This window comes from Dermacentor variabilis, chromosome 3 (genome assembly GCF_050947875.1).
Source record: "Dermacentor variabilis isolate Ectoservices chromosome 3, ASM5094787v1, whole genome shotgun sequence".
Lineage (NCBI taxonomy): Eukaryota > Metazoa > Arthropoda > Arachnida > Ixodida > Ixodidae > Dermacentor > Dermacentor variabilis.
In genome coordinates this window covers 30,446,038-30,466,071 of record NC_134570.1, presented here as the reverse complement: position 1 = coordinate 30,466,071, position 20,034 = coordinate 30,446,038, and the positions used below count along the sequence as shown (strand labels likewise).

The window sequence follows — 20,034 nt, the reverse complement described above, 5'->3', positions numbered from 1 at the left end:
AGTGAGCTGGGTGAGGTGACATTACAGGCTTGATGGCTTACATATTGTGGAATTGCATCCTGTTCTACTTTGTTCACCTGTCTCGCATTACGCTGGTGAATGAAAAGCCTATAGATTTTACTTTCCTTGAAGCACCCCTCACCAGGTTTGAGTGGTGTTCACAGACAAGCGCAGCGCATATATCATGCAGTGGCAATCCTGTCTGCAAATTGTCTAATGGCTGCATGGTGCCAAAACACATAAAATTTCAAACAGAAGCCTGAGTGCCCTTTTTCTCAAGGGAGCCTGGCTTCCAGCCGGGGAGTCAGTCGCATGCAAAATGCCTCTACTTAAAACTCACTGCCTGCAACGTCACCGGTGCTGGTACATGACCTTGGTAAATTGTCTAATGCAAAACATGGAATACCACCGCTCGAAGTGCACCGTGCAACAGAAAAGAAAGAAAAAGAAATAAATAGGGCTTATGATGTGGTACCTTGGCAGTGGTATCAGAGAAGGCACGGAATGAATTTCACTTGTGGAATTTAGTCGACGCAAAGGGGGAGAGTATCCACATTGGCAGTGAAGCTTGCCTCCTGTCAGCAGGGCAATGCAGCATTTCAAATTTTCTTATCTCGTTTAATAATGAACCAATCTGAAAAATTCTTGCAACAATATGATCCTTAGACGGCACTGTACCACTTCAGTGCATAACCAAAATTTTCTGTGGGACGTAGTGAAAGTAAGCTCTGCTGAAAGGCAGCACTCTGGGAGCATTTGCCGGCAGGTCTAGCGAGGCTAGATCTGCCTACAGTCAACAACAATATCCAGCTTTAATTCTTGCAGGTTAACTTCATCAAGCTAGCAACAGCAAAATAATCTGTTGTAGCCCTTAAGAAGACCCTGACCAGCGGAAAAATTGATCTCCTGCACTTCCTCTTTTGTGGTGACATTATCATCCTAGGCCGACTTCTTGTTCATGTTGCTACGGCCATGATACCTATCGTAGAATTGGTCTGTCCTTGGCCATTAGAAACCTTCCATGAGTGTTTGGGCACAGAACTGTCATGGCTAAAAGCACAAATTTACAGCATGATTCGGGGCAATGAGAGACCTAAAGGGTGAGGACCTAATTGTTATGGCAGGCTCTGATGCTCTCGTGCACATCTATGAGAGCTTGTGAATGGTAGAGAGAGCCAAAATAAAAGTGAGGTTATTTGGTCATGTGCCTGCTCATTTAGATGCTTACTTGTTGACTATCCATAGTCCAAGCCTCTTTGGTGTCATTTAAAGCCAAACTGCATTGAAAGTTTGATTTGGATAAATTGGTGATAAATAAACAGTACTATGTACTACTGAAGTAATCTTGGCAAAGTTGAAGGACTGGTAATTGTCTAATTTTCTTATTAACAGCCCTTAAATAGCAGTGCCTTTTAATGTGTAGGTTTGTCACATTTGTCAGAGTTTAATTTGGTGGTTTGGAGGAGGGGGTGGGTGGGGTGAGGTAGCACTAAGTGAAGCTGATTCAATTGGCTGATTACAATTACAGTCGTAGCTTCCACACCATTGTCACATTAGTGTGAAATACGGTGTTGGCTATGTGCATCAGAACTCATTGCTCAGCTTATTTAAGCGTTCTTCTCTATGATTTCACCTAGGAGCTGATTACAATACATATTGGCCTTGGAACTGGCAACAAACACAGTTTCTCGTGTTTGCAGCCGATGCAGCCAATCAGACAACAGTCGCCCAGCAGCAGCAAGTGCAGCAACAGCAAGCCCAGCAGCAGCAAGCTCAACAGCAGCAAGCTCAACAGCAGCAAGCTCAACAGCAGCAAGCCCAACAGCAGCAGGTGCAGCAGCAGGCACAGCAGCAGGCACAGCAGCAGGCGCAGCAGCAGGCGCAGCAGCAGGCACAGCAGCAGGCACAGCAGCAGGCACAGCAGCAAGCGCAGCAGCAGGCACAGCAGGCACATCAGCAGGCACAGCAGCAAGCGCAGCAGCAACAGGCACAACAAGTGCAAGTGCAGGTGCAACAAGTGCAGCAGCAGCAGGTGCAACTTGCACAACATCCAACCCAGCAGCAACAACAGCAGCAGCTCCATCACCATCACCACCACCATCACCAGCACACTCCTATTCAGCCACGTATTCTTCCCGAGATGAAGAGCACATCCACTCAAAGCACAGTGAAGACATCAGGCATGGTGAACATTGAGCCAAAGCCAGCCAACATGCAGCCCAACCTGACCCAGAGTCACCAGCAGCAGTCACAGGCTCAGAACACAAACATGGCGAACCACGGAACACCTGGCCACGCCGCCACTGCCAATACTCCTGTCCCGAGCACAGCTCCCTCCCACTCCACGCAAAGCCACCCTAATGCCAGTCACAGCACGCCCAGCCACTCCATCACAGGTCACTCGACTCTGGGCCATGCAGCAACCCCCACCAGTCATGCAGCGTCGCCAAGCCACCCAACGAGCAATGTTACAGTGACGCCCAACCATTCTCCTTCCATCCACGTCAGTCTTCCTAGCTCAACAGCGCACGGAATCACCAGCCATTCTGGTCCGTGCCACACAGCTGCCAGTCATATGACTTCCACCCACGTATCCGTGACGCCTACATCGGTGACGCACACGTCAAGTACCTCACATTCGACCATGGTCCATGCGCCGGTGGGAGGTCACATTGCTGCTGCTCACATGCCGGGACCTCACATGACTAACCACCACTTGACTGGCAATGCTGTGTCCGGAGGTCTCAGTGTTAGCAGCCACGTCGCCGTTGCACCTCAGCAGAAGGCAACTGTTGGTGTGCCGTCTCCTCCAGTGGCAGCACCACCACCAACAACTGTCAAGGGGTCAGCCGAAGATAAAGTTGAAGTAAGTTATTTCTCACTTCTGGTGCACTGGGCTTCACTTTAATAGTGGCCAAACAGCTGTAGGTAGGATTCTTCAAGCAAAGTAGTCATGTGGGTAAGTCTCAGTAGCATGTAGATTAGCATTGATTGATCAGCCAGGATGAAGTACCTGGTTTGGGAAAGCTGCATAGCAAGTGATGAAATGCAAAAGCATATCCATAACATTAGGAGATCCAAAGGTGGCAGTGTGGAATTAGTGATTAAATGCATGTTGAAGATCTCTAGGTGAGAACGGGAGGATTGGGGAGGTCACATGATTGCCAAGGGAAGGGAAATGTAGTTGAAGGTTATTGGATGTTGCAGGATGGAAGTTGCAGGATATTGGATGGAACCATGAGAACAGGGAGTTCGCTAACATTGAGTGGTTTGAATTTGCGCAGGACAGGACAATAGTAATCTAACATTTCTGGAATGGGCCGTTGTCCTGCAGCAGACTTGAAATAGGTTTCTTTTTCAGGCATCTTTTTTCAGAAAAATTGAAAAAAATAAAAAAAAAATTACATGTGCACTGATTCTAATGTGAAACCACTGCAATGGTGGTGACAAGCTATTCTCATCAACATAAGAAACTTCCTTACTCCAGTCCAGATGTAACAGCAGCTGTGGGAGAGCTGTGGTAACTTTGTGCCCACTGCATAAGTTACTGAGGCTGTTATGGTCTGCAAGGCGTTTAAGAAATGCTGTATTTTAAATGCCCTAGATGCCACTAAAGATTTGATGCTTTGACACCGATGATGAATGATATCCGGTCCACTGTAGATTGTATGCAATTTTCTTTATCTAAGAACCAACTATTGGACCCACTTTTACCATCAAGAACTGGGGAGTGAACATTCCAGAGTAGTATAGCATTTATAACTTCTTGAGGTAGGAAAATCGAGGCGCATGCTACAGTAGAGGGCCTTGCACTTTTCGCTTCTGTCCGTAAAAATCGGTGCGCATTAGAATTGAGTAAGTACAGCAATTGCCGTCTGTTGCGGCAATAGACCTGACTTCCAGTGATACAGTCCATTGGGTTGCAGGTTTCGGCTCCGCCAGAAGCAGCCATGCCGTACGACAAGCAAGGCGGCGAGTCTGGCCAGAAGCCTGAAGCCATGACCAATGGCGGTGCGGTGACGCCTCAGATGACCATGTTGACGGCATCAGAGCCTGTTCGCCAAATCTCCCAAAAACCGGTGGTCAAGCCTAATGTCTTAACACATGTCATAGAAGGGTACATCATTCAAGAGGGACCTGAGCCATTTCCGGTGAGAACTCATCCACGTGTTTTTCTTTTTTTTTCATTCTTGTATGCAGGTAAATGTAATGATTGTGAGATGTACGTATTCGCAAATGGTTAGTAGCTGCGCCACTGCTGCAGTTCATTTGGCTGCTGTATAACTTCAGATTTTAGGACCTTCATTTTAATTAAGGACCTTAATAAGGCTGGAGAAATTATTCTTTGCAAAGTGTCTTTGGCAGACGAACTCTTTCTAGGGTTTTCCAATTTCCAGTGATGGTGACAGATGTGATTCTCTTCACAGCGTTACCGCAGGAGCCTTTCTTATAGTAATGGTCTGTAGTAATACATCTGCTTAATAAAAGCAAGGAATGTGTTCAATGTGTGTATTGTTTTACATTACGTCTTTTTGTTAATGACGCTTGCAAGACCATATAGTACAGTGTTTTAACTTTAGCTATCTGAAACAGCTGAACTAGACTCTTTAGCTTCATATTTTTGGATTATTCTTGGAGCTGTGCAGCCACATGTGAGCATGTCGAGTCAGCATCATGTGACAATGATGCTGCTGTCATAGTTGAAATGTGTTCCATAGGGCTATACCCGCTTTTTGGTACTGAATGGCACCATTCTGGGGATGCAATGGAATTACATTCATGGCTGCTGCTTTACATCGCAGTGTTTGCGCTTTCAAAGAATTCAGTGAGTGCTCATTAACCAATTTTGTTGTTTTATGGTGCGGGAAATTTCTACATATTCGTGCGGCATTTCCTGCACACAGGTCAGCCGCTCATCCCTCGTTGCTGAAACTGAATCGCCAAAGCCCTCTGTGGAGACGAATGGAAAAGCAGGGAATGATGAAATTCAGCACATTGCTCAAGGTATGCCTATTTGACTTTCTGCGCTCTTCAGATAATGCAAAGCAATGCTGCTGCTATCTAGTGCAGGCTGTCTAGCGCTAGCTAGTATGGGCCATAGATTAATTTGTTTTCAGCTTGCGGGGAGGGGACAAGTCACACTCTGTTAGAAAGTATCTCTCACTTTCCTGATCCTGTATAACCTTCACTAATGGTTCCTTATAAGCTGCACACAATTTTAAACCCAGCTGTGCCTTCGGTATTTATTGCTCCTAAAGCAGTTCACCTGATACTTCATTTGATTATACAGTGTAGTAGCATGCTCTCGCATACGTGCCTTAATTAAAGAGGTCTGTGGAAGGCTTAATCATCAATTCTTTACTCTAAAAGGAAATGGGGAAGTTCCTAATGCCACTTCAAGACTCTTCTGCCTCTCTTGTACCTCTCTTGCATTGCACTAGCAGCACTTTCTTTTCAAGCTTAACACAGCGCAGACTCCTAGTAGTGGCGGCTCTCTGCTTTCATATTTTTTTTTTTGTCGCAATAGGGCGGTGTTCTGGAAGGACCACTTTCAATAATATACTTTCTTTTTTTCAATATTCTGCAACATTTCCTAGATTGTTCAACTACCTCATAGGGAAGCATAACAGCAGCAATGTTTCTCTCAAATATTTTTTTGTAAAAAGTGTGCGACAGACTTCTTCACCAAAACTTCTTCATAAACTCTTTCAGCCTAAAAGGATAACACCGGCACATAAAAAACACTTACAAATCCATGCAAGACAAAAGGTCAGGAGGAAGATGGATACGAAGTGATCAACATTAGCCAAACAGGAAGGCCTCAGTCTGGAGCCAATGTTTTGACAAGGAAACTTGGAAAAGGGGACTTACCCTGACAAAGACAAGTGTTTCTGTCAAAACATTAGCTCCACTATGAGGTTTGCTTGTTTAGCCATGATTGATCACAGGCATGTGATAAATCAAAGGCAGCTGGTGAAAAAGTTGTCTACTGGTGTCTGTGCACAATAAAACTCCATTGGTGAGCGTGCCGTGCCCACCCAAGAATTCATTCAGTCATGTTTGATTTCATCACTTAAGCCAGTTTCTCTTAAGTGAAAGCAATAGTATCCCCGAAAGTGGTTGTTCCATGGTACATGGCCTTCAGTTCTTGCTTGTCTCGCAAACTGCTTACTACAGCCTCTAGCACCTCGCCTCTTCTCACTTTCCCATCACCTGCTTTGCTTGCTTGTTCACATGCAAACTGGTGCATGTTCTCTCTCTCTTTTTCCTCCTCTCCCTCATTCCTTGGTGCTCCCTCTCCACTGGCCCGTGCAGTTCCTCCTTCAGAGGCTGAGCCTCCTCCTTCGAAGGTCATGGCTGCTGGGCCGGACCGGGTGGAATTGGCCAAGTGTGAGATGTGCGGCAAGCTAGGCACAAAGTCAAAGTTCAAAAAGTCCAAACGCTTTTGCTCGTCGTCATGTGTCAAGCGCTATAACTTGGCATGCTCTGAGCGGCTCGGTATATTTGCCTTCACCTCGGAGCCTGAAAATGAGGACGAGCTCCCAGGTGAGGCCACCACCCTCCCTCCGCGCCAGCGGGCTCTGTACACTGCTTTTGCATGATTGAAACTGAAGGGGTACTGGCTTAGGAATTGAGAATATGAGCTATATTTACTTCCCTTTTTTGCTTATCTTAATGTACAAACTATTATCAGTATAATGCACTGAAACTCAATCTGCAAGTCTCATCACCTTACCTGAGCTGTAATCAGCATTTGAATACTTAATTGATGATCCCCTTAAGTTTGTCTTGTACTTCCTGTGCTGTGGCCATTAAGTGAGAACCAAAGTCATGAGTAGCCGGTAATGTACTTACTTTGATGCTGAAAAGTGCTACAGCTGGCTAGCATGCTCTCATGTGAGATTGTGTAGCATGTTTTAAGTGCAGTGGCAGTAGATATCACTTTTCACAGAAATTTTGTAATGTTTATTGGATGCTGCAACTTTTTTTGATGTTCATGGCACTGCTACAGTGACATCCAGCAGGAAAAATGTTTTGTGTGAATTGTAGGCAACTTGAAGAAAAGAAAATGGGAAAAAAATGTGTTGGAAGTTCAATTTCCCTTCTGTGGTGGATCGAACCATCATTCCTGTACATAAACGTATTGTCAAAGCCAAAGCTTGTTAGCCAGCTTCTGAATAAACTGTAGACTGGACAAGACATCATACCTGGATACAATGTTTTGCGTTCTGCATGGTTCCAGTTGAGTAGTCTTTGTCCTCAAAATGTCCAAACATAGCCTGTGGTGACTGGGGCTGGTAGTTCTTTGCACAAAATCGGGAAGGGACTGGAGGGAGGCTGTTTGCTATTCCTGCCAGTAATACTGCATTCTCTTGTACTCCTTCATGATGATTTAATTACTCCCAATTTATAGAGAAGTCTATGACTTTTATTTTCATGGGTATTGGATTAATCTCTTGACCAGCTTTTGATGATAATGAATGCAGTTTCATTCCCCAAAGTTAAGGTGCAACCAAGGGCGAATAAAAGCTTTAGGACAGGAAAGAGCATCACTTGCAACTAGTTTATCGAAAGCAGACAATTCCTGCATGTTCCTGCAATTCCTGCAGATCTTTTCCATATCTGCATTCTTGGTAAAAGCAAAGATTCCCTGGCACAGGAATGAATGGAGGCCTATTTCATCAACATGAAATGTGACATCTGTGTCAACGATACATCTGTGGCATTACGTAGCACTGAACGACAGTTTCTGCACTGTATGATTGGATAATGATGCATACTTGTTTGAGTATTATGCACAAATGTATGTGCACACATGGCCACCTTCACCTATAAATACGATCCTGTCTGCTTTCAGTAAACTAGTGCAAGTCATGCTCTTTCCTGTTCTAAAGCTCTTTTCCGCCCTTGGTTGCGTCTTAAGTTCGGGGAATAAGATGAACCAACTAGCCAAGCAACAAGTTTCGGAATACAGTTTCGCTGGAGCATGGCACACATAAACAGGAAGAGCAGTCACTGTGAAGTTGAGGAGTCTCTGGTAGTTCGGAGCCACAAGTTGTCCAGTATGCTTCCAGCACAGCTGTGCCTGCCAGGGGAGACAGAGCCCCATATTCTCACATGTTCCTAGACTCGTAGCGGTTCTTGCACACCACCACGTTGAGCACAGCGCCACCTCTTGTCTGATCAAGACGCTGCACTTCTGACAAATTGTCGTGGATGATCATGAAGAGCAGGGACTACTTCTGCCAAGGGGTGGTGCTGCTAATTTCTTGAGTTGAGGTGGAGTGTTGAGTTCTAAAATGCAGGGGTAAAGCTCAGAGTCTCAACAGGCTTGACTGTGACAGAGTCAAGACTTCATCAAAAACTCAGACAATCCCACAAAGTTCAGTACTGCTAGGAACCCTATTGATTGATGACCTTGTCAAAAATGAAGTGCAGTTGGATTCCTTGCTAAACTGATGATCTTATCTCGTTTAATGCTGTTTTGCCTTCCCATGTAGTATCAGGTGGCCATATTATTTTTAAGAAGTAGGCTGAATGCTTCACAATATTTTCTTCTTAAATAATACATTTTCTTTTAATGCAGGGAAAGTAACTAAGAAGAAGAAAATGGGAAGAAAGAACTGGCGAAAAGTTCAAGGAAATCACTTCAACGAGTACTCATCTGAAAAATGGGTGAGTAATACTGATGTCCTTCTTCCCCTTGCCTCAGCAGCATGGCTTTGTGGTATAGCTTCAAGTAAATATAATCGGTATATCTAGCTGGGATAGAGTATAACAATGACTAGTCTAGAAAGCAGTTGTAGAAGCAGCAGTATATGAAACTGATTAAGAGGAAACTTTAGCTCGGCCTCAACTCCGACGTGTCCAATTCAAATACATGTAAAATACAAAAACATTTTGCTGAGATAACGCCTGGACCGATTTTGATGAAATTTGTTGTATTTGAAAGAGAAAGTTAAATTCTAGTGACTGTTAGAAGTGGAATTTCGATTTTGGGCCTGAATTTTGTTACGAATATTTTGAACAATTCAAATAATTGAAAAATATAGAAGCACAAAGCTTACAAATTAATAGCTCTGCATCAAAAACAGATATCACATTTCTGTAAACAGAATCCATTAGATCATTCAAAGCGAACAAATTCGATGTGTCTATTTATATCTTACGTGAATTTGTTACGCTGTGTACAAGGGTTCTGCAGAAGCTGTATTTTCATATTAGTAAATTTTTTATATTCATGTGTAACATATCATTTTTGTTCGCTTTAGATGTATAATTAGATGCAATTAACAGAATTGTGGTATAATTTTTCATTGCTGAGTTACAGAGTTGTAAACCTGATAGTATCGTTTTCTGAAAATTTGCGATATTTGCCCATGTTTAATAAAATATTGACAGCCTAAATAAAAAATTCATAACAAACAGTCACTAGATTTTAAGTGTTTCTTTTAAATGAAACAAACCCCATCAAATTTGGTGTAGTGGTTGCCGAGAAAAACGAATTCTGCTTTTACATGTATTTATATAGGAGCACCTGAGCTAAAGCTTCCTCTTAACATGCCGATGTTTCAGGAATGACTGTCTGTGACAGCCAAAAATTGGGGACTCGGGATAAAATGGTAATCTTTAGTGATCGAGCTGTATAGTAGTAACAGATATCACAATTTGAACAATAATTGCCAATGTGATTATTAACAAATTTTGCTAATTAACTTTCAACATATTGACTTTGGGAGCAAGTTATAGTTGTAAAGTTAATGACATGCTATACTGAAACCATAGCTTTTGCTAGAAATCTTGTTCCCCACACCAGTTTCAAGAAATACTGACTCAAAGTGTGCTGTCAAATGCATTGCTGTTTCAGTTGACAGTTCATGGCACTTAATTTTTTCACAGTGCATAAACATGTTAACCAGAGCACCAATAAATTCTGCTGCAGATGCTGACTGTATTTTACAGCGGCAGTGTGTCTGACTACCAATGGCAACAAAGCAGCAGTGTGCAATTTATGTGTTGATGTGTCAGCGAAAGTAAGCGCACATCTACTAATGTGAAGATTGGCAGTTGCTTTATCAGTAGATGCCATTAAACGAAACATGTGAAAAAAAGCCTTTTGCAATTGTTGGGACAGTATTCTTGGTCATTGACATTCGGGAGATGTGACAACTTTTGTAAGATTTGGCACGACTAGCGCTGCACTCTTTGGCATCTGTGAGAGACAGTGTTCTTGGCATTGTGGTAAGACGATGTGTTTGTCGCGGTGCCAGGACACTGCTGTAACCCACTCATGCCAATACGTCTCCTGCTAGTCACGCAAAATATTGTGAAAATGTTTGTATCCCCGAAAGTGAACAGCCGAGAACACTGCCCCTGAAGCGACTTGTAACATATTTCCTGCCACAAGATAGCACCATGCAAGAAGGCTTCAGGGGGGTGTTGTGACCTTGTGGGCCTCTGCCCAGAGCTGTGTCGTTGCCTAATTTTGGCCAATTCCGTTTTATTTCTCTCTTTTCATGCCTCACAGCCACACCAGCAACAGCAGCAACAGCAGCAACAGCAGCAACAGCAGCAACCACAGCAAGCACAGCAACAACAGCAGCAGAAAGCGGATGTTCCCCAGCCGCAGCAGCAGTCGCAAGCACAGCCACAGCCACAACAGCAGCAGCAGCAGCAGGCTCAAAGCAAAGATGTCAGCATGGACAGTGCTGAGCCAGCCAAAGAAGATGCCAGCACGCCCATGGAGACAGCTGCGAGTGCCTCGGTGCCCGAGCAGTTGCTAAGGCCTGAGAGCTCAGTTGAGTCGCCTACGCCTGCCCCCCCTGTGGAGATGGAAGTGGATGCACCAGAGCCTGCACCAGTCTTGCCAAGCAAAAACCCAAGGAGTTGGACGGTGAGCGTGAATGCACTGGCAATGCTTTGTAGGAGAGAAAGTTGAGGGAGTCGGTGGATATGTGGACATATCGAAACAACAGTGTGAATGCCAAAAGTGGCAAGTTCAAATTCGAGTTGCTGCAGCTGCATTCTGATTGGGGATGGATTGGAAGTGTGTCTATGTGCTGCCTAGCTTTGGGTGCCCATTAACCCTTTGAATGCCGGGCATTTCCACCTGCTGTACCTGGTGTATCTTCGAAAGTGTGCCAAATTCAATTTTTTATATAAGGAGCATGTTAGGAGACTTTAGGTTCAAATGGCATTTACGTGCCGACATAGTTGCTGAACGTTCTACAAAGTCTGTTGATCTGAGTACTATCTTTTGAGACTAATAAATATGTTAAATAATGATTTCACAAAATTTGGTTACATTTTTTTGCATTTCAAAGACAAAGTTACAGATTTTTTAAAGACAAGTCTACAGATATTTTGGGAGTAGAGTAGAACAGATGAAAAGCTAGCTGTTCCTCTAGCTTTAAACCTATTGCTCATAGTACCTTGTGATCTGGCTAATAGAGTACAGAGCATAGAGGGTTGGAATCACATGGACTGCAAACTCTTTGTTAATTGTGTAATGATGCACCATGATGGCTATGGTGTTCTGCTGCCGAATGTGTAGTCACAGGTTCAATTTCCTGCATATTTAATTGGCTGAAATGCAAGAACACACATGTACTTAAATTTATGTGCACATAAAAAAAAACCTCAGGCAGTCAAAATTAATCGAGTCCATTACGGCATTCCTCGTTTGACCCCATGGGTTACTCAGTCGGTCTATCAGTCAGTCAGTCGATGATCATTCCCTGTGCCAATTTAGATTAAGCAAAGAAGGGTATTCATTTAGGCTTGCTGGTTCACAACTTTGAGTAGAAACAGCCCAAAAGTACAGCAATGTAAGAAAGAGATATAGTTGCCTGTCCCTTCCTTGCATCCTGTTCATTTTGCTGTTTCTGCTCAGACGAGAGTGTGCTTATGTCATCACCCATAAGTGATGCAGAGGCTTTTTGATCCTTCGACTTTCTGCACTTTGTCATTCCTGATCCCTGAAAGCCGAACACACTGCATTTAACAACTTTTACTATATACAGTATCTTGTACTATAACATTCATTGTAAACCCCTTTGAAAACTCCAGTTTGCTTCCTACTATAGTACTCACAGTGCCTAAAACAGGGTAGCAGTGCTAAGACAGCATACAGCTTGTATTGAATGACAAGTGCAATTGGAGGCTACCATGTATTAGGCAATACGGCACTGTTTGAATGTGGCATTAGCTTTTATTTTAAATTTATGTGAATTCCTATTTGCAATACTTTCAGGTGCAAGAGGTTGCCGACTACATTCAAGAGCTTCCAGGCTGCACTGATTATGCTGAGGAATTCCGCTCCCAGGAAATTGACGGTCAGGCGTTGCTTCTGCTCAAGGAAGATCACTTGATGACAGCCATGAACATCAAGCTTGGCCCAGCCCTCAAGATATGCGCCAAGATCAACGCCTTGCGAGAGGAACAGTAGTGCACGCAAATTCATACAGCCTCTCACACCGCTTGTGTTCGGACTGTGTTATATTTTTTTTTTTCCTTCTTGTGCTCAAGACAAGCTCTCGAAAATCGAACTGCGCCCTGTAGAGTCATTTCAGTTGGTTTGAGTGAGCATCAATAAGTGTAGTCAGTTATGTGTGTGATCGCTGTAGTGTGTATGTAGGTTGATTCTGTGATTTTGTGGAAAACGTGGAGTGGATCCCCCAGTGAGACACTGCGAACGAGTGTGATCAAACTTTGAGGTGGCAATTTTGCACCGTGTTGGTTGTGCTTTGTGGACTTTGGTGCGCGAAACGCGAGAGGGCAAGTTCATCCTCGCATCACAGTTTTTCATCGACAGAACTTTTTCAAGCTGTGAGTTGTGTCCTGGGACGCTGTGTGTGGACACTCATGTTCCTTTAAAGCAGGCTTGAGTGTGCTGTTTTGAGGTCTTCTTCTAGTAACTCACTTGGAAAAGAAGCATGTTCTTACTGGACATTATACATATGAAGCTACGCTCTATCATCTCCTCATGATATCTGGATTATGATCACACAAAATGAAGGAGGCTGAAACACGTGCAGCTTGATGAGCCAGGACACTGTGCAAACTGACGAGATTCACCTACTGCTTGCCGTGTGCAAGGACGTGCGTAAACTGCACTTCCCATTTCTTACAGCATCTTTCTGCCTCTACTGTTGTGAGTGTGTGAATTCTTAGATGACATTCCCTGCACCCTGTAGAGTTCCCGTAGTGCACAGCTGCAATGTGGGTGAATGGTCGTTTACGTTTAATTTATTGTTGACCCACATAAAAATTATTGTACATCCTAGTTCAGAGTTGAAAGATAGATCCTATTCATTTATGTGATTTTGTGTGAAAGGTGGTGAAGTGTTAGTTATTAAGCTCACTGTGTGATTCGTGGCAAGAGCGAACTGTAAATCTCATCATAGCTGGGGGAGTGAAGCTAACCATGCCTAGCAGTGAGCATCTCATGTACAAAGTTTAGCGTGTCCATTGCAAGAAAGTCCTCTGGTTAGTTTTTTTTAGTGATGTGCGTAAGTGTGCGTGCCTGCTTGAGTGTAAGAGAACACATTTAGTGGTGACGTCAGTTTGTGTAAGATACCGACCTGGATATTTTTCTTCATAACTGGTGAGGCAATCTCTGTATTCCATGATGCCTTGGAGCATATGATGCCTGTAGCCTGAAAACCTGTTGATTGGTTGTGTATGCTTTCTTTGTAACTATCTTTCATGTAGGAAAGCAGAATGAATGTTTTTACATTTTGTTTGTTTCTGCAGCTTGCCATGTGAAGCTGCAGTGCTGAGATTCATACTTATAAAATCAAATATTTCATATTTATTTGTCATGCTGGAAGAACCACTGTGTAATTATACTTAAAGTACTTGCCCAGATGTTAATAAAAAGGCTGTATCCTCACCTATAGGCATTCTCCAACTACTACCCATTTCGGGGAAGTTTGTTGCTTTTTCTTGGGGAGACCTGTTGACACATGTGCTCTAGCTCTCTTGGAAACTTGGTAAATAATTTTGGGCGATGAGAAACTAGAAGTATGCTTCTATGGAATGTAAACTGAATGCCTTTGTATCAAATCAATGTATGTTGCTATAAGTGTGTTTGATTTCTTAAAAAATTTGATTATGCTAGACTATAATGGGGTTGCTACGATTGTTTGGGCCTGCCAATCACTGAAAAAGGTTCAAATAATTTCCGTGATTTGCTTCAGCGCTGAGGAAATTCCTTGGTAAACTTTAATCCTCCTCCATAAATCCTCCTCCTCAGTGACGCGTAATTCAGTTTTTTGACATTTCCTTGGTCTTCGAACAAAATCACGTTTGTCGGCAGTACTCCCCAAGATATTCGAAGCCGTTGCTAAACTTTCAGTCCAAGCATTCCGAAGTAGTAAGAAACGGAATTGTCATGTCATGCCTTAAGTCTTCTCTCACCAGATCCTGCATGCACAAAATGAGCGCCAGTTTTAATGCGCAAGTCCGGCGCCTGTTAGAAGCAGGTTATCCTAGTGTAGCAGTGGCCACTGTGGCTGAGCGCCTAAAGAAGGCGGTTTCAAGGGGGACGGACGGGATTACAGAAAGCAGTAATAGCAAAAAAAAGAGTAGTGGCTATTCCGTACATTCATTCAGTGTCGCACAGGCTTAAAAAAGTTGCAAGTAGATATGACAATGTTGCTTTCACTGCTCCCAATAAGCTAGGTAAGATATGCGCTGCCATACAGAGGAAAAAGGAGCAGGTAAAAGGCAGAAAAAGAACAGATATTTGTCCTGTGAAGCACAATAAGAACAAGTTTTACTGGCTGTCGTATGGGTGTGGCTTATAATATTCCCCTTAGCTGTGGCCAGTTCTACGTAGGGCAAACAGGACGTTGTATCAATCAGAGGCTAATGGAACATAAAAGGCCGTTAACCGGCGGATCGCCTTCTAATCTTTCGCTACATTGCCAAGATTGTAACTGCACGCCAGAGTTATATGAATGCGCCATATTGCACAGGCATAAGAATGAAGATACGCGTCTAATGGTAGAGGCATGGCATATCTATAATGGTAGAAGTGCATGCGTGAGCCAGCCTTCGATTACTTTACATAATGAAGAGATGAAGTGCCTTAACAGTTATCTCTCACGTAGACCGGCACATGTACCCGACTGACACGAGGTGATACCATCCCTGAGCTTGCGCAGATGAGTTTTGTGCCTTCTTTCTTTATTCGCCTCAGTGCTCCCTTCAGTTGATAGTCGGCGTTCGTGTTGTCCACTTCTCAACTCTTGTGTCCTGTCTGCACGCCTCACCTCCTTTTTGCATGATGAATCCTTACCAACTAGCTCAGCTTTCTGTCGTTCTATGCTTTAGAGGTACGATATGGCGCTTTCGGCTTCGCGCCGTACGTTGCCTCCGTGAAAGTGCATGCGTACGAGACCATTACACAGTTATAGTATTGCGCGCGTACGTGGGGAGCCCTGCGTGCTGCTCTCGTGGTTCTCGTTTGTTCGGGAGAGCGCGAGACAAAAACGAGTTTCGCAAAATGGTGGCGTCAAAGGCGACCGGCGGAAGGCTGTACTTCTCAGTGGCCTACGATTTGGCTTTGCCGCGTGAAGTGAACGCGCCGAACCAACTTCAGGATCCTGCACGGTGGGAATGCGCAGCAAAAACTATGAACTTTGTTTTTGAGAAAGTGTTCAGTGCGCGCCGTTTGCGCGAAAGTTGCAAATGACCGTGCCAGCCTCAGAAAGTGAGTACTTAGTTATTTTTCTCGATACGATTCGTGTACTGCATCCGTATTAAATGAAGCGTCTTTTAAAGGCGTGAGACGCGCCGCTACGTTCCGCGAAGCGCTTGCGTGCTGCGTACGTATCGTCATGGCGCAGTACTTACCGCTTCCGCCATGTTACTGTGCGATCAGCTGTTGGAAATGCAACTGGGTGTTCGCTAACTCACTATGTTCCATTCATGCTGTAAATGTGGAACAGTTGAGGGAAGGTGTGTGGAGTGGCTAGCTGACAAAAATTGTGACTGGCATATTAAGTATATTATGGAATGAATGTGCGTAACCAAGTCGACGGGCCGCTGCTACATAAGGACTGCCTGTCTTACCGGCCTTTCGCGATGCACCGCTTTCGTTGGGGATTAAAAAAAAAAAAATCACTCATCCACCAGCACTGTCGAAACGTCGGCAAGAGTGCAGTACCGCTCGTTACATAGTTACAAGGGGAGTAGCGCCGCTTCCTGGAATATTAAGTTTCTCGCGTGTTATTTACACACATCCACCCCGCTCATACGCATACTTACGCCCACTTTATCGCCAACGTTTCAAGAATAAGTGAATGAGCGCAAACTTGTAATCAGTGCGGCGAAGCATGGATGACGGCGACTACGCCGACAACACACGAATGTCCAAGCCTTGTGCGCAGCAAGAACTAATCTATTGCTGCCCAGTCACCATCTACTATATCCGCCGAAGCAGGTGTTTTCTGCATCACACCCGGCCTCATGCATATACATTGTGAACATCATAGACTGTATTCCAATACTCGCCGTAGACGGCTAAGTAGACATACAATGTACTATAGAATGCTTTGTAGTAGACGGCTAAGCAGACAGCGGTCATCTTAAGTCTCGTTCCACTCCTCACGAAGACGTCAAAGCAGACTGCTTCGCGAATCAAAAACAATGTCCAAACAAGATGGCGGCTGAGCAGGACTCTTGGAACAGCTTGGAAACTCGACGGGAAGGTCATCTGCGCATAAGGAAACGTAGACACGCTGTGAGGGTTGGGGTCGGGCACGAAATATATGGTAGCTGGCCCATGCCGTCGTCCGACTCATCCACGCTAAGGACGTTGTTGAAGGGAGGGAATTGTTCTCATCGAGAACGTGGAATTGGGATTTATTTACAGTGTCTACATGAGGGTGGAGAACGTTACATTTCATTAATCTAGCATGACTGAAAGAGAGTGAACCTTGAGCAGCTGCCAACGGCTGCTTAAAAGCACTCTGTCCTCCCTAGATCCCTAGGTGAGGGAAAACTGCCGTTCAACTTTCGTCCAATGGGAGAGTCATCGTAGTTGACCCGCCTTTGAGGGGGAGGGTTCACACACTCACTCCGTCACTTTGGTTTCACTGAACACACCGAGGGAAGAGGTTGTTTCTCTCTCTCTCTCTTGTAGACAGGGGTCTTGAACCGAGAAGGCGCCTCTTGATCCCGGAGCTGACACCGCAGTCAGTAGCCGCCACGTCTGTGCACTGAGTGTGACGACTTCTGGGGCCCGTGAGATCGCACCGCAAAACATCCCCTTCCAGGAGTTCCCCCGCTCCAAGCGAACCGTGAAGGCGACAACGAATCGACTAACAATACTCGGTCCGCCAAACGTGGCTAGACATGCCGGCGCCATCGGGCTGTTGAAGAGGCGCATTGTTGTCCTTACAAAGCAAGTTGTCGCAGCGGGCTGGGAAGGGTTGGGAGGTCGCTTCTCCGAAGATCGCGAGCCCCCGTAGGCCAATCGTAACAACGCTATCCTAAGCCCCCAATACAAGCTGCATCGTGTTTTTCATGGGTTTGCAGGCGCAAATACTTAAAATACAAAAATAATGTGTGCCTTTCTCAACTTTTTTTTTGTGTTGCCGCAAGGTGGCGTCACGTCCCAGAAGCGTCTTCCGTGCGTCTACCAGGCGGTTAGAAACGCCTTCCATTACGTGGCCTCGATGCTGTCTCGGCTATCTCCTTAGCTGTCTACGTAGACTGTCTCCGATGCTGGCCGGAATTGGAACACACCCATATGGAGACAGCAATGGAGGCAGTTGAGCTGAGCAGTGAACGCGTCACCACGTGACCAAAAATGGCGACCCCACGGTAGCATCGTGAAACATGGATAGGGAATTCTAGCCACCCTAACATGGAGGAAAGAAACGAAGGCTGTGTTCCAAACCCGCGAAGACGACAAAGTAGATATGAAGTAGCCAGCTTCGCGAAAACAGCATCGAAGTCAATAACGATGCAGGATACTTTGCTGTCCAAACAAGATGGCGGCTGAGTAGGACGCTTGGAAAGCCGACAGGAAGGTCATTTGCGCACAAGAAAACGCAGAAACGCTTTCCTGCGCCCTTAATGTAAGTCACATCGTGTTTTTCGTAGGTTCGCAGGCACAATGACATAAAATATAGAAATAATGCATGCTTTACTCAACTTTTTTTTTCTCCCCGCCTGGTGGCATCGTGTTGCAGAAGCGTCTAGGAAGAAGCAGCATGCGCTTGCTGCGGTAAGGCTAGGGAAACGATGGAGCATGTTTTATTAGAATGTGAAGATATTGCCCAGCGGTCGATTTAGGATTGACTGGTCTCCTGGAAGCCCTTTGGTTCAGCGAGAGCAGGGGGAAAGTAAACATGTCCGCAATAGAAATTAGTAGGAGGCGATTTGAAGATTGGTGGAAGAAAAGTAGGGAAACGACAAACAACGGAGGCGTACAAAAACAAAGTTAACAATAAGGGTTCAGAAACTTTTATGGGAATTCGTTGTGGTTTTTATTCCTTTTATTTTTTGTCTCCTTTAACATAGGTAGAACATTAGGCAATTAAATAAGGGCTTGGTGGCGCAGCCCACCGCCCCGTTTCAAAGGGGATGATCATAACATCCATCCATCCGTCTTCCAGACGGTTCGGAACTCGTTCCATTACATGACTTCGAAGCTGTCTCGGCCAACATTGGTTTCGGCTGTCTCCTTCATAGAGTTTATTGTATGACACTCTACGGTATCCTTAACTGCCTATGTAAACTGTCTCCGATGCTGGCCGGAATTGAAACACATCTTAGGAGAGGCTTTGACGTATACAGTCAACTAGAATATATTTCTCTATACCCTGACGTCACGTTTTTGAAGCTGGAATTGTAGCCATGTTGGTGTGCCATCTCCCTTTGCGCCTCCAGTCAGCTCGCCGGAACAGATAGGCGCGAGCTTTGAGCCGCTGGAAGTTTGTGCTGCCGACGAGCGTCAGAACAAAGCCTACGAAAGTTCTGTAACCGTTTTAGTGAAGCAGACGTGCTCCTGTGATTTACTGCGGCACGTTAGAGACGACACCGAAGACCCGCGCCGTAAAACTTGAGTGTCTGTTTCTGGCTGACAATCACACTCATAGACCATAAACACAACTTTCAACCTTACATACCACGCTCCAAAGTCAGCTTATCTCGCGAACAGAATGTGCTGCGAGGGAGACATGGGCCGAAAAGTCTTATTTCGCTTTTCAGAGGCTGAGAGCAGCAGCGAGAGCTTCAGTAGCTCGGTTGATATGACAACTTTGATGTTTGTCTACAAGTCCCAGTGCTCCTTTGCGAAAAATAGCACGTGACTTCTGCCACACTTTCCTTTTTTATTTATTGCCTGTTTTGTACTTCTATATCAAACAACAAATGACTTGAGAAAACAAGATAAATTAGCAAGTTTTCAGCACCAAGTGTCAGCCTTACAGGGCTGACTAGTTTAGAATTCTTTGAGCGCGGTCAAGGGTTCCACCCTTGACAGCTACGCAGGTACACAATCTTGTACTTTCTGAATTTCCACAAATCTCGACATGCATTCTCGGAAAAGCATTCGTGCAGGCCGAGCATCCGGATCGCAGTGATACCCCGCCATACGGGCGCGCCATAGACATTGTAGGCCAACTAGCATAATAAGGTCAAATGGCAGTCCATCATCGTTTTCTATAGATAAATATCTAATACCCTGTGGATCTAAAGGAAAGTCCTTTCTGATAGTCCTCTGAAGTACATCCCAAAAGAAAAGACACCCGCCCAACAATCTAGAAATACATGATCTATAGTTTCTGCTTTCTTACAGATCAAGCAGTGCGAGCCCCAGGGTAAGAAAAACCCACGATCTTCTAAAAAGGTTTTGACATTCAACGTACCCGTATGAAGCTTAAAAAAGAAAGACTTGGTCTCTGGCGTTCCTTGCATTCTTTTCACCCGCTTAAGCACGTCTTGCCCTTGGCCTCCACTGTATATTGCCCTGTACATTGGCACAGGGAGAACTACGTCGCATGTATCTTTGTACAA

At 44.8% G+C, this 20,034-nt stretch overlaps 1 protein-coding gene across 15 annotated transcripts in view; it reads left to right on the top strand.

Annotated features, from left to right (window-relative positions):
• Positions 1–13,894, top strand: part of LOC142575352 (uncharacterized) — a 219,151-nt gene extending 205,257 nt beyond the window's left edge. For 10 of the 15 annotated variants that reach the window (XM_075684644.1, XM_075684645.1, XM_075684649.1 and 7 more), the window contains 7 exons: positions 1,701–2,866; positions 3,927–4,151; positions 4,905–5,004; positions 6,316–6,546; positions 8,588–8,676; positions 10,529–10,894; positions 12,254–13,894. In XM_075684644.1, the coding sequence (XP_075540759.1) occupies positions 1,701–2,866; positions 3,927–4,151; positions 4,905–5,004; positions 6,316–6,546; positions 8,588–8,676; positions 10,529–10,894; positions 12,254–12,448 (2,372 nt within the window). In that variant the 3' untranslated portion in view covers positions 12,449–13,894. The remainder of the gene's footprint in view (positions 1–1,700; positions 2,867–3,926; positions 4,152–4,904; positions 5,005–6,315; positions 6,547–8,587; positions 8,677–10,528; positions 10,895–12,253) is intronic. The other 5 variants (XM_075684647.1, XM_075684646.1, XM_075684657.1 and 2 more) reach the window with 5 other exon arrangements.
• Positions 13,895–20,034: the final 6,140 nt, after the last annotated feature.